At 39.4% G+C, this 12,782-nt stretch overlaps 1 protein-coding gene across 1 annotated transcript in view; it reads right to left on the bottom strand.

Annotated features, from left to right (window-relative positions):
- Positions 1-11,552, bottom strand: part of LOC115167596 (mucin-5AC) — a 34,837-nt gene extending 23,285 nt beyond the window's left edge. Inside the window, exons 1-26 of the mRNA XM_029722176.1 lie at positions 11,459-11,552; positions 11,080-11,142; positions 9,813-10,074; positions 9,429-9,543; positions 9,054-9,144; positions 8,850-8,956; positions 7,525-7,741; positions 7,304-7,429; positions 6,772-6,889; positions 6,535-6,673; positions 5,919-6,029; positions 5,709-5,778; positions 5,352-5,489; positions 5,084-5,248; positions 4,879-4,973; positions 4,532-4,658; positions 4,168-4,423; positions 3,942-3,994; positions 3,560-3,660; positions 2,593-2,744; positions 2,378-2,516; positions 1,923-2,033; positions 1,344-1,523; positions 971-1,210; positions 734-890; positions 489-617 (exon numbers count right to left, since the gene is read on the bottom strand). Coding sequence (XP_029578036.1) covers positions 489-617; positions 734-890; positions 971-1,210; positions 1,344-1,523; positions 1,923-2,033; positions 2,378-2,516; positions 2,593-2,744; positions 3,560-3,660; positions 3,942-3,994; positions 4,168-4,423; positions 4,532-4,658; positions 4,879-4,973; positions 5,084-5,248; positions 5,352-5,489; positions 5,709-5,778; positions 5,919-6,029; positions 6,535-6,673; positions 6,772-6,889; positions 7,304-7,429; positions 7,525-7,741; positions 8,850-8,956; positions 9,054-9,144; positions 9,429-9,543; positions 9,813-10,074; positions 11,080-11,142; positions 11,459-11,540 — 3,544 coding nt within the window. The 5' untranslated portion in view covers positions 11,541-11,552. The remainder of the gene's footprint in view (positions 1-488; positions 618-733; positions 891-970; positions 1,211-1,343; positions 1,524-1,922; positions 2,034-2,377; positions 2,517-2,592; positions 2,745-3,559; positions 3,661-3,941; positions 3,995-4,167; positions 4,424-4,531; positions 4,659-4,878; positions 4,974-5,083; positions 5,249-5,351; positions 5,490-5,708; positions 5,779-5,918; positions 6,030-6,534; positions 6,674-6,771; positions 6,890-7,303; positions 7,430-7,524; positions 7,742-8,849; positions 8,957-9,053; positions 9,145-9,428; positions 9,544-9,812; positions 10,075-11,079; positions 11,143-11,458) is intronic.
- Between the last annotated feature and the right edge of the window lie 1,230 nt (positions 11,553-12,782).

Below are 12,782 nucleotides of genomic sequence, written 5' to 3'. Positions count from 1 at the left end.
ATGATCAAAAAGCAACTGATTGATAGAGGTAATTTAAAGCTAGAATCTTTTGATGCTACAGCAATTTTTTTTAACCTATAAATGAATAATATATACCCATTCATTCTTGAAGAATATAACTTATAAATGCTTCCTGAGCTTAGTTAAACTGTCGTACCCCATAAGAACCCAAAATATACGTTTGTTTTACCACAATGTTTGTAAACAATACAAATTAAGTCAAACACTGTGTAGCCTCAAAACATGGTTAAAACAATCATTTTTATATCATAAATGGTCAGCCCTTGCATCCATAGCCCTCTATGAATTTGAGAGTGGTTACAATTCTCCTGGGCCTTCCCTCAGCTTTTTACCGAAACAGTGGCGGGGTGGCGACTTTGTTACTGTTTCAATTAAGGACTCTAGCTTTAACATTAAAGAAATACTAAGTACCTGTTATGGAAAATTGTTTTTGCCCAAAATAGATCCTAAATGAATGTCTACTGTACCTTCAAGAGGTGGTATCTGAGTGGAGCAGCTCCCGGAGGGATTCCTGCAGGTCTTCATACACTGAGCTCCACATGCCTTGTAGTGCCACTCACATTCTCCAGGGGAGTTGTAGTAATCACAGAACAGTGCTGTATGTGGTGGACAAAAGCTCTCTGTAAGTATTATCTTCAATTCGGTTTATACCGACTGAATTAAGCCTGTTTTTATGTCAGCACTTAAATGAATTGAACATTTAGAAACTCACGGCATATTTGTGGGCTTCTCCAGGCTATGCAGGCTCCAGCCTCATTACAGGCCTCTGCATAAGCTGCCACAGCGGTACAGAAACACTCACAGTCTCCACCACTGTCGCAAGCACATGAGTCTGTTACACAAGCATCGTAGAAAGGAGAGGGGTCCACCTAGTTGGAGAACATCATTTAGTCAACATGATCATATAAAATTCCAAAACATTCAGTGAACGACTAAAGTCTAAACCTACTTTAGAATGGCAGTCTGTAAAAACTTTGCTCTGTATGATGCTGCACTGCTTCTGTGACCAAGACTGCCTGTAAGGGTTGGCAGTACAGGGGCTCCTTTTGCTCTTTGCATCGGGGCAGCTTGCAGAGACTTTCCAGCTGTTTCCAAAGTCTAGAGGATTGACAACAACTGCCTGGCTCCTGGTAGTGAAGTCATTGTTTGCGTTGCCATCATAGTTTCCACACAGACCACAGACATGTCCCTGAAGAGGACATAGCATTAGATTCAGTTGAGTGATAAAAAGGGGTCATAACAGACTTGTGACTATCAGTTGATGGAATACTAGAAACATATTTTAATATCTAATTTGTCATCCAATCAAAGTTGAAATGTACCTTGAACTGTGGGTTAAGTTTGATGAACATGCTTGTTTTCCTGTCCCACATGAGAATCAAACCATTATTTGCTTCAATCACAAGGTAGATGCCCATTGTGCGAATCTGGTAAGGAACCACCTCCCCTGTATTTCTCTCAATGACTTGGTAGTTCCCTTCTGTCAGGATTAATTCATTGTTCTGAAAGAGATTTAAAAAAAATATGAATTTATCTAATTACTTATTATGTTATAATCTCTGCTATAATGTTTGTTTTTTTGCCTAGCCTCATGAAGCTAGTATGTATGTATGTATGTATGTATGTATGTATGTATGTATGTATGTATGTATGTATGTATGTATGTATGTATGTATGTATGTATGTATGTATGTATGTATGTATGTATGCATGTATGTATGTATGTATGTATGTATGTATGCATGCATGTATGTATGTATGTATGTATGTATGTATGTATGTATGTATGTATGTATGTATGTATGTATGTATGTATGTATGTATATGTATGTATGACTAAATAGTAGTAGTCTTTGCTTCAATAATGTTATGTTCCAGGCAGGATGCAGGAATCTAGTTACCCCCAGGAAGAGCTTGATGGCCTTGGAGCAGGTGGTGCCTGTTGTTCCACAGGGAATGTTCTCAGTGATGACTCTGAAGCTGCCATTGGCATTGTTGTTTCCACAGTAGTCCTGTTTAAGGTAGACTCCATTTCAGTCATGAATGAAACAACAGCTAACACAGTATTATGGTGGATGGTACATTATCTCCAACCATACATGTGGTAAGTCAATCATTGAAATAATGAAAAGGTTCATCTCGTTGGGAATGCTACAGCAGCATTCACAAAGCAACAGCAGATAATGTCCAAACAGTTTCAAATATTCCTTTTCAGACTCCCCAGAAACACCTACAGTATATACATTAAAATAATGAACACAAACCCTTATTGGTCATCATGTATTAATACTTAACCAATAAAACAAATAATACTGGTGTTGATCACTTAGACTATCATGTTACCCTGCAAGCATACCTTTGTAAGAGTGTATTCACAGTCTCCTTCGAAAGTGAATCGTTTCCCGTCAAAAGTAATGTAGTGTCCATCTCCATAAATGGCACAGGTTCCATGGCACAGGTTAGTTGTGCACTGCCATTTTCTGTCTTTACAAGTGCTGAAAGTGGCAAAAATAGATATCAGACTGAAGTCTTAATTGGTTTAAAACCCCAAATGAGGCAAGATGAGCTTACCAGGTATTGCAGTCGACCTTGATTCTGTCTCCTGGTTGGTAAGTAGCTGCATTGTGAGAACAAGGACAAAGGTCTGGCTTGATGCAGCCTCCTTTTCCATCGGATACCAGTCCAGAGGGACACATACAGCCTGAAATGCACTCTGTGCTGATCTGTAAAATGAAAATTATTTATTTGAAAATCTGTTGTGTAAAAATGGTGTTAACTATAAGTTCATCTGGTTCCCAGAAAGTTCAGCCCAAATGCGTGAAGAGTCTTGTGGACCAAAAGGTCAAACTTGGCCTTCGTTAGCCATTAGTCAATACAGAGAGACCAGGAGAAACTCCCAGCGCATAGGTATTGGTTTATTCGGCTTAATCTACCAAACAATCATCTCCCACAAAACCTTCCCAATAACCCTCCCCCATACACTAGCACACCACAAGCACAGAGCCACGCCTCGCAGTCGTGTGATTCGCTCAAATTAAATGATGACAAATACTATACTCAATAAGGAAACTCCCATAGAATTATATGATCACTCCCACTAAGGACAAAATTGAATCGTTGATGTACCAGGCTTATATACGCTGTGCACAATAGCTTGGAGACTATGTTAACTTTACCAATATATAAAAAACTGAACGTTTATATTTTACACTCGATTTTTATTCACAATCCTTTGGGCATTAGATGACTATACACTGAGTGTAGAAACAATAAGAACACCTGCTCTTTCCATAACATAGACTGACCAGGGGAATCCAGCTGAAAACATTGATCCCTTATTGATGTCACTTGTTAAATCCACTTCAATAAGTGTAGATGAAGAGGAGGAGACAGGTTAAAGAAGGATTTTCAAGCCATGAGACAATTGAGACAGATTGTGTATTAATATCAATATTAGGAAGGTGTTCTTAATGTTTTGTACACAGGTTTATATCCGCTGTGTGGAACGGTCTGGAGACGAAGTAAATAGGGGACCTACACAGGCCATATCCAGAATATTGCAGCTCTTCTGACACTCTAACCCTCTCACTCCTGGGCTTGCATTGGAGCAGTTGAAGAAAACCATTGGTGCAACACATGCTGTGGAAATAAAGGGAATTCATGTATCATGACTCTGTTGTGTCTTTCACAAAATCAATATGCTCTGTAAAGTGTGTACTAGGATGGAGAGATGATAATTCAACATGCACATTGCCTGGTTCTGTTGCCAATACCATACTACTACCACACACCACATGTGTATATAGGATTGGACAGAGTGCCATTAAAAGAATAGACTTGTTTCAAATTCAGTGTTGCCTAGCACAGTACAATATCTAAAAATTGTGAGATGTTTTGACAATTTATATACATGAACTTACATGGATGATCAGGTGAATCTCCAATACAATGGAGTTTGCCCTCCTTGCAGGTGCTGAAATAAAATGGTGTTAATGGTACTTGAATGTCCCTATGCTCACTACAGGAAAGCAAGGCCCAAGGCCCTTGGTTCATAAAGTCCCAAAATTATGCCTTTAAAATAAAATGTGTAGTGAATTACATTGATATACAGTTTGAGTATCGGTAAGTAAATAACTCGGTCCATACCACATGGTTCCATCCTTGCTGATGACCTCTCCAGGGGACACCACTGAGCCCTTGTAATAACAAGGGCAGCTGGCTGGTGGAACACACTTGCCCTCATCATCCAGGTAGGTTCCCTCAGAACAGACACACCCATCCACAGACTCGAAGGTGATTGAACAGGTGAAGTCAGAGTCGCTGTAGCAGCGGCAGGAGCGATCACTGCTTTTTATGCTGTAGCTGTAGACCATGGTGCTAGGGCACGAGGTGGAGTATTTGTCTGGGGATGGCAACAATTACTGTTAGATGTAAATATTTATCATATTTGTATCTTATTCTCCCACAATTGACACACCTTCTTAGGTATTATGGTGTGATTGTCACTTACTGCAGATAGTGTCTCTCCAGCCGCTGAGCTGGATACCCTCGGCAGCACAAGCATGGACATAAGAGGAGACGGCAGCACACATGCAGTCCTCACTCTTCTCACAGTTACAGCTGTCATACATGCAGTTCTGAATAGAAAACCACAGTCAGAACAGCATCCATATTATACTGTACAATAGTTTGAATTAATTGTGTGTGCACGAACACTGCGCAGAAAACAATATTTAACAGCAAGCAAAATGATTCTCAATTGCCCCATAACAGCTGTAATCACATGATACATACATTTGTGTATTAGCTATGCTCATGAAATATTCAGAAATGAATAGTATGGTGATGGAGTCTCACGTCTTTGTACATGTCTGGGCTTATCGCTGCGTGGCATGGAGCAAACAACCCTTTAGGATCAGCCAGCTGAGAGCACCAGTGCTGGGCATACTTCTCTGAAATAGTGAAAACCACAGGAATTAGTTAGGCCAACTTTAAGAAACACTTGCACCATTCTCCATAACAATTAAAACAGACATGGAAAGGTGATAAACCATGCAGCTACCATTGTCAAGACTTAAACTGCAGGGGCTTTCAAAGCTACTCTTGATGTCTGGGCAGCTGGCTCGTGTTTTCCAGGTGTTTGCAAAACCAATGGCTGTGCCCTCAGTCACTCCACTCAGGACCTTGAAATCATCTCCTTGGTTGTTGTTGAAGTTTCCACAAAGACCTGTAAGGTGAACATGTATTTATATACAGGGAAAATAAATCATTCCCAGAACATGAACACCTCAGTGGACTGTGGTGGTTGGTCAATGGATGATTTGACATACCGCAAGTTCTCTGTTGCCAAACGGTGCTTGCAGCAATATAGACCTGCATGATTGGTGAGAGTTGGATTTCCAACTGGAGGCCAAAGGTGGTCTGGACGATGATGAAAAATGAGGAGGCTCTGAAAATAGTTACTCCAGCTATAAGGAACAAAGTGGGAAGAGGAAGGAGTATGATGCAGCATTAAAATATATGTGTCAGTGTTGAATGATAAAGTTACATCGCCATCACGACATTCCCAATAATCATTATGTATTCCCCATACAATGATGTGCTTACCTGTAGGACACAAGTTTCATGTATGCCTAGTCATGACTACATTGATAGTACGGTATGTTTATTGTGCAACTCTAACTTACCAACAGAAAAGGGCAGCTGAGAATAGATTCCATTTACAAAGGCTTTTCCATTGGGTTGTATGTTGATCACCTGCATAGAGGGGCATTGCGTATCCATATTCTTATTCATGATATTCAAATTATACATTAAAGTCTAAAACCTAACAATATTAGGGGAAAAACATCTACTGCAGTCAAAGGCTGAGAGCATGTCAGTCAAAGAATACTTACAGTGGCTCCTTCTGAGAGGGACAGGGTAACAGCCTTTAGACAAGTCTCACTGTCAGAAAGCCCACACTGCACCAGATCACCCAGTACAGTAAATTGCATCCCATCACAGTCCTGAAAAAAACATGAATAAGTTGTTACAAATATTTGCCTTAATAAAAGGAAAAATCAATATCTCAGTGTAAAACAAGAGACAGAGTAAACATGAACAACCCAGATTTCTCAATAGATAAACGTATGAATGCAAGATGAATAGTATTGTTCCAACTCTGTTCCTGGAGAGCTACTCTCCTGTAGGTTTTTGCTCCATACCCAGTTGTAACTAACATGATTCAGCTCATCAACCAGCTAATTAGTAGAATCAGGTGCCCTAAATTAGGGTTGGAGTGAAAACCTACAGGACCGTAGCACTCCAAGAACATTGTTGGAGAGCCCTGTTCTATATAGTTTGATAACAATGTTCATCATAAACCTGGATTTGTTAGAAGAAAAGTAAAGAAGCTGTAGACAAAGCTGTAATACAGACATAATAACTACAAAAAAGTTGACAAGTTTTAAGATGTCTTATATGGATGAGATTGATGCACACAGATCTTAGGTGAGGAAACTGCATATTGACCTTGGTCAGAACATAAGAGCAGTCCCCATGAAAGGTGTAGGCTTTTCCATCATAGGTGTTGATGTGGGATCCTCCCTCCACAGCACAGGTGCCAGGACAGTCCTTGTCCACACACTTCCACTGACCACCACCACAGGAGCTAAGGGCAACATATCAATTATTCAATGGAACTTACAAATTGTCACTGCGGGAATAACTTTTAGTCTCAAGTCAAAATTCTTAGCCAGGTTTTCTTACCAATCTTTACAAGTGCTTGAATAAGACTCTCCGGGTGCGTAGGTTTTTCCATTGTGGCGGCAGGAGCATTGACTCAAGGCGATACAACCATTCTTGTTGACGTCATCAAAAACGGTTCCTTTGGGTGAGAGCATACATGTGTTTATTATGTCTCCATCCCAACATACTGCCCTACAAAGGCAAAACGCAGTAACTATGTGTTTTCTTTTACTCCAAAATCTGAATTCAAAGTATTTTTCTGTCTAGACAGATAATCATTTCTGACACTCCATAATATATTCTGATCAACTGGCTTGTTTGTGTCAGGAAATTAAATACCACATGAATCAGATAACATACCTGGCCATTACAACCGATCAAATATTTTTGACCAAATGTGTAGTTGCCTTTGTAACGCAACATAGTCTGGTCCACAATATGGAATCAATTGCTTTGCATTCTATCAGTATGCAGTCTGCTACATTCCAATGCATTTTATCACATCTCTTTGAAGAAGAGGATGTGCAGAGAACGTTTAAATATGTCTACCTACCTGGAGGACAAAAGCAGCCATCTGAGCAGTGTTCCTCACACAGCTGGCCTCTCTCAGGGTTGGAGCAGGTGTCAACACAGGGGCTTCCACACTCCTGGTACTCCATGTTGAAGGGGCATGTCTTATCTGCAAAGATAAGGTTATTTCAAAATATTAGTATACTGTTGCAACTAACCAATGTGCGATTAGATTTTTGATATGGGGAGTAATGGCATGCTTACAGCAGAACTGTTCAGTCCTCCATTGTTTTGGCTTCCCGCCTGCATGAACACACTGACGGGAGTACTCTGAGATGGTGTTGCACAGGCAGAAGGAGTTGGTGCTGTTATCACAGTGGCACAGGTCAGATACACAGGCCTCAACAAATGAGTCGATGGCCAACAAGTCCTTACAGCTGCTGAAGGCAGGACCGGAGAGCAACTGCTCACAAACTGGTTTCTATCAAACAAAAACAGAGAGATGTTATAATTAGGACATATACAGTGGAGTCTGAAATTATTGACACCCTTGATAAAGACGAGTAGAAAGGACTGTATGAAATAAATAATTCAAAAATGTAACTATATTGTATGCAAAACAAATTTGGGAAAATATTTTATTTTATATTAATACAATTGCTTCTAGAAAGAGACTTTGTCTAAAAAGTAATACAAAAGAAAGGGGTCAAAATTATTCACATCGTTGTTTTCACTATCTTTCAATACCTCACCTTGCGAGGAAAACAGCAATAATCATTTTTTCAAATGTTTTATGAGTTGAAGAACATATTAGGAGCACAGGAGATTGGTGGGTTTTGATTGGGGAGGACGGGCTTGTGGTAATGGCTAGAGCAGAGTTAGTGGAACGGTATCAAATACATCAAACACATGTTTTCCATGTGTTTGATGCCATTCCATTTGCTCCGTTCCAGCTATTATTACGAGCCGTCTTTACCTCAGCAGCCTCCACTGATTAGGATCCTTGATAATCGTAGTCTGTTCTTATGGACTGCCCTCTTTAATTCAAACCACAGATTTTCAGTGGGTTTCAAAGAGAGACTGAGATGGCCATTGCAAAAACGGGTTATTTTGCAGTCTCTGAACTTGACACCCATTGAAAATCTGTGGTTTGAATTGAAGGGCAGTCCATAAGCACAGACAAAGGATATCAAGGATTTGGAAGGATTCTGTATGGAGGAATGGTCTAAAATCCCTCCCAATATGTTCTCCAACTCAAATAAACATTTTAGAAAAAGGCTCAGTCCTATTATTCTCTCAAGGTGTGGTGTTGAAAGGTTTTGAAAACAGGGGTGTTTGACCCCTGACTGGAGAGAAAGAAAATATGACTTTTAAACAAAATCTCTTTCTCAGAGCAATTGTATTAGTATAAAATAATATATTTTTGAAAGAAATGGAGCATATATACTGTAGCAGTATACAGTATAGTCATTTTTGCTCATCTTTATCAAGGGAGTCAGTAATTTCAGGCCCCACTTTAAATGTTGTTAAGTACACAGCAGCGTAGCCAATATCCCTATTCTTATCATAAGCACTAAAGTTTAACCTACCAAATTGGGGCATTTATGATTCGAAGGCAGTGTATTTTCAGTACAGCTTTCAGTTGGACCATCCAATTTCCAGAAGTTTCCGAAGTCGACAGGGGACAATTTCATACCTTTGGCATAAAAATAAATCAAATTATTGTTGAATGTCAACTGTATTCCAAATAATAGGCTAGGGTTGACGTGTTGATAATGTCAGTGAAAATGTACCATGGCTATAGAACTCATCAAATTGTTGAACTCCATTAAAATCTCCACATAGACCACAGGTCTTATTTCTGAATTTGATGTCCATCTCCACCTGAAATATAAGACCATTAGACATTTTAGGGCGACATTTTACCTCCATAACCGCATAACACTCGACAAATACGGGAAATGACTGTAACAAAACGAACATTTAACCGCAGTGACAACCTATTCCTTAAAATAACTTTAGATTAGTACTACCTATAGTCATTCCAAGTGCCTACATTCATTCCAAGTGCCCACCACAGCACAGGCCTTCAAATGCAGACATTGACCACACTGCAGAAACCTAACTCCACAACAGAAATATTCATAAATGAATAATTGTTGTACTACCAAGAAGGAATCCTCCTGGTTCCAGATGGCTACCAATCCCAGTTTTGCTTTGATCTTGATGTAGGAGGGAGTCTCTTCAATGAGAATACCAGACTGGCTGAATGGTAAGGTGGCACTGGAGGAAGAGGAAGACAAAGCACTAGATTCAACTAGAACTTAGTCAGACCAACCAATCAATTGACTTCATTTTAAGACATTTTCATTGGTAGTATAAAAACAGCAATCTCATCTCAATCACTGTAAATATGTGCCGGAGCATAATTACACAGTATAAGGTTGCGTCTAATCTTTTAAGTCAAAGCGACTGGGACAACAATATGACATCCAACTACTTTAGCACTGATTGAGAAATACTGCTACATGAGAAATTCTTGAGGAACTTACTTCTTCCCATTAACAACAACGGAACCCTTGGATAGCTCCACCACTGCGCCATCCAGCTTCATGGTGATCTTGCTAATGGTGGGCTGGTGGTCCACCAACTGCCGCCTCATCTGGATGTTGAAATCCTCATAACTGCTATGGCACAGTGAGGTCACAACATAGTTGCAGGTGGAGGGGAGCTGAAAGATGTCTCCGTCAAAGGTCTTGAAGTGGTAGTTACCCCACGTACTGCAGACTTGGCCATTATGTATAGGACTCACTCCTGAGGAAACGGATAACCAATTCAGCTATGATAGCATACAATTCAGCAGGTTTTATCTTTAGATACAGAGAAAGAAATGAGTAGACAACGAGGAACAGAATTATTTCAAATTTGTTCCCCTTGTAAGATCTTGCTTTTAACTAGTAGTCCATTGGTTGACTGCCTCACTCACTCACCATAAGAGTCTACTGACGCACCCGTGTGTCAATCTAATTAACATCATGAAAACATCCTCATCAAAATCTGTCAGTTTAAGCTAAAGATATCTGTTTTTTTGCATGGGTTGCATCTCAATCCACCATATCCACCTACAGTATGTCGACCTTCCGCATCTGCAGTTGAAAGTGGTAGAGCTACAGAGCTGTTTGTCACACCAGGGGACATCCTGAAAATTGGTATTCTCACGAAAACTTCTTTAGCGTCCGAACGATTTGGCCTACGAACTAATATCACCACTCCATGGTGTCACGGGACTGGTCTGGTGTCAGTACCACCGATGTGCCAACCTCTGTCTGTAGCGTCCGAAACGTTTGGTCTACGACCCCCACAAGTGTCACTGAATGGAAGCATGGCGGTGGTTTTGTGCCAACAAAAAAAGGGGTTAAATATGTGTAAAAAAAACAAATATTTCCTGAGCTTTCTTATATCTCCAGACATTTCAAAACCTTATTCCTTAGGATACATTTTTTTTGGCATTTATGAATGTGTTATTCAAGGCGTTTCTATGGGCTATATTAGTAAACGCCAAATTCAATATTTGATCAACTAAAAACCAAGAATTTTCAAAGTACATCCAAACTCGATCATGTTTAGGAACTGAATTATTTAGGCTACTTCATGCTTCTCAAAAACAGCTAATCCACAAAACCTGTTGCACAACTTGCTATGACTGTCTCCATCATGGTTATTGTCCTTTGTCTGTGGATATGTAAGGCTGCAGTGTTAATCATTGTCATCATCCTCAGGGCTCACACATCTGTATAGCACATGTATTATGAAGCTTACCTGCAATCTCAGGCATCCTTGACATTGAGGGGATGATGTTAACTGTGGCCTTTGATGTATCCTCTGAAATCAAAGTGTATGTTAATAAGTTGCATGAAGTTTTACTGTAAATCATTGTGGAATCCTGTGTATTTCAGGCTCTGTTTTGTAGTTCTCTTGCCAATCCTACATTTACCTATTCATCAATCATAACTCGTGCTTAAAAGCACATAAAAGCAGGACTTAGCATTGTCAAATATTCCCTCATTGTTAGGCTGTCCAATTAGATAAACATTGGAGCTATTGTGAGAGTGCTATGACATACAGTAACATACATTTTAGCCCTGTCAACACTAAAGTACAAGGTTTCATGTAAAACAAAATCATGGATTCTACCTACCACTTTGAGAGGCAGTTAAACCAATCGCCAGAGCCATCCATATTAACACCCATGTGGGTGTCTGTGTTGTCCCCATGGTCATCCTCTGGGTAGTGAACACAGGTGGTATGAGAAAGGTACTTGTTGGTTCTTGGCTTTATACCACCTCAGTGAAGGGAAGGTCCTTGGTTCTTCTGGACGTGAAGGTGTGGCAGAAGGGCTGGCTCCGTTCCAAGCATTTTATGGCCATCTCATACCAATATGAGAGGTTTAAACCCCATTTTCTCATTGCACAGAAAAACATGTAATAAACAAGTTGCATTAGTTAATCTATTAGACTCATTGTATTTATTAATTATATATATGGACTAAATAAAACACCAAAACAGGTCATAAAGTGTTTGTGTTAATTTGTTTATCTCTTATGACTCATTTAATAGACCAACATAACACGATGCAGGTGTGTTCCTATGATAAGAGTGATTACTGATTCAATCTATTGTCCTTACACTGAGGCTGAAATGTCTTATTGTTTCTCATGTCACAAAGAGTTTTTACACACAATGGCAATATTGCTCATGACTTGATATGAAGGAAAACCCTTGTTTACTTTACTAATTAATTGTTTTATAAACACGAAACATTTTCAAAATGCCATTAGTATTGTTGCAATGCACAATGTGGTTATGTGGTGTTGTGTAATGTAACTCCACCATCTCATGTCCTTATGTCAATATTCTTGTAGAAGGGTCGTTCCATTTGATTTCATTAACTTTTTGACTGCACACCTTTTAACTTGAACAAAACTTTCTAGACATTTTTGCCCATCATAGAAGTAGTCGGCAGGTAGCCTAGTGGTTAAAGCGTTGGGCCAGTAACCTGAAAGTTTGCTGGATTGAATCCCCGAGCTGACAAGGTAAAAAACTGTCATTCTGCCCCTGAACAAGGCAGTCAACCCACTGTTCCTAGGTAGGCTGTTATTGTAAATAAGAATGTGTTCTTAACTGACTTGCCTAGTTAAATAAAGGTTAAATAAAATAGTCAGAAACAAACTTTTTGGACCTGAATGCCAAAACATTTAGGAGATATAGGTGCTCACAGTTTACCCATTTCGCATCCATGTCTTTGTCACTGGAAAAGACAAACGGCATGAGTTTGATATAATTTAAAAGCTTGCAAACAGGGTAGTCAACAACAACAAAAAATTATAATATCTTGAAGAATTTTTGTGTTTTTATAAAAAAAAAAAAATTTTTACCTTTAACATCAATTATCCCAAAATGCATGAACTGATTCAAAAAATATTGTTTTGCATATTTTGTAGCTTAAACCCTATTTTACATCA

The sequence above is a fragment of the Salmo trutta genome, chromosome 29 (assembly GCF_901001165.1).
Source record: "Salmo trutta chromosome 29, fSalTru1.1, whole genome shotgun sequence".
Classification (NCBI taxonomy): Eukaryota; Metazoa; Chordata; class Actinopteri; order Salmoniformes; family Salmonidae; genus Salmo; species Salmo trutta.
The sequence above is the reverse complement of the archived record's forward strand: the minus strand, read 5'-3'. Positions and strand labels throughout refer to the sequence as shown.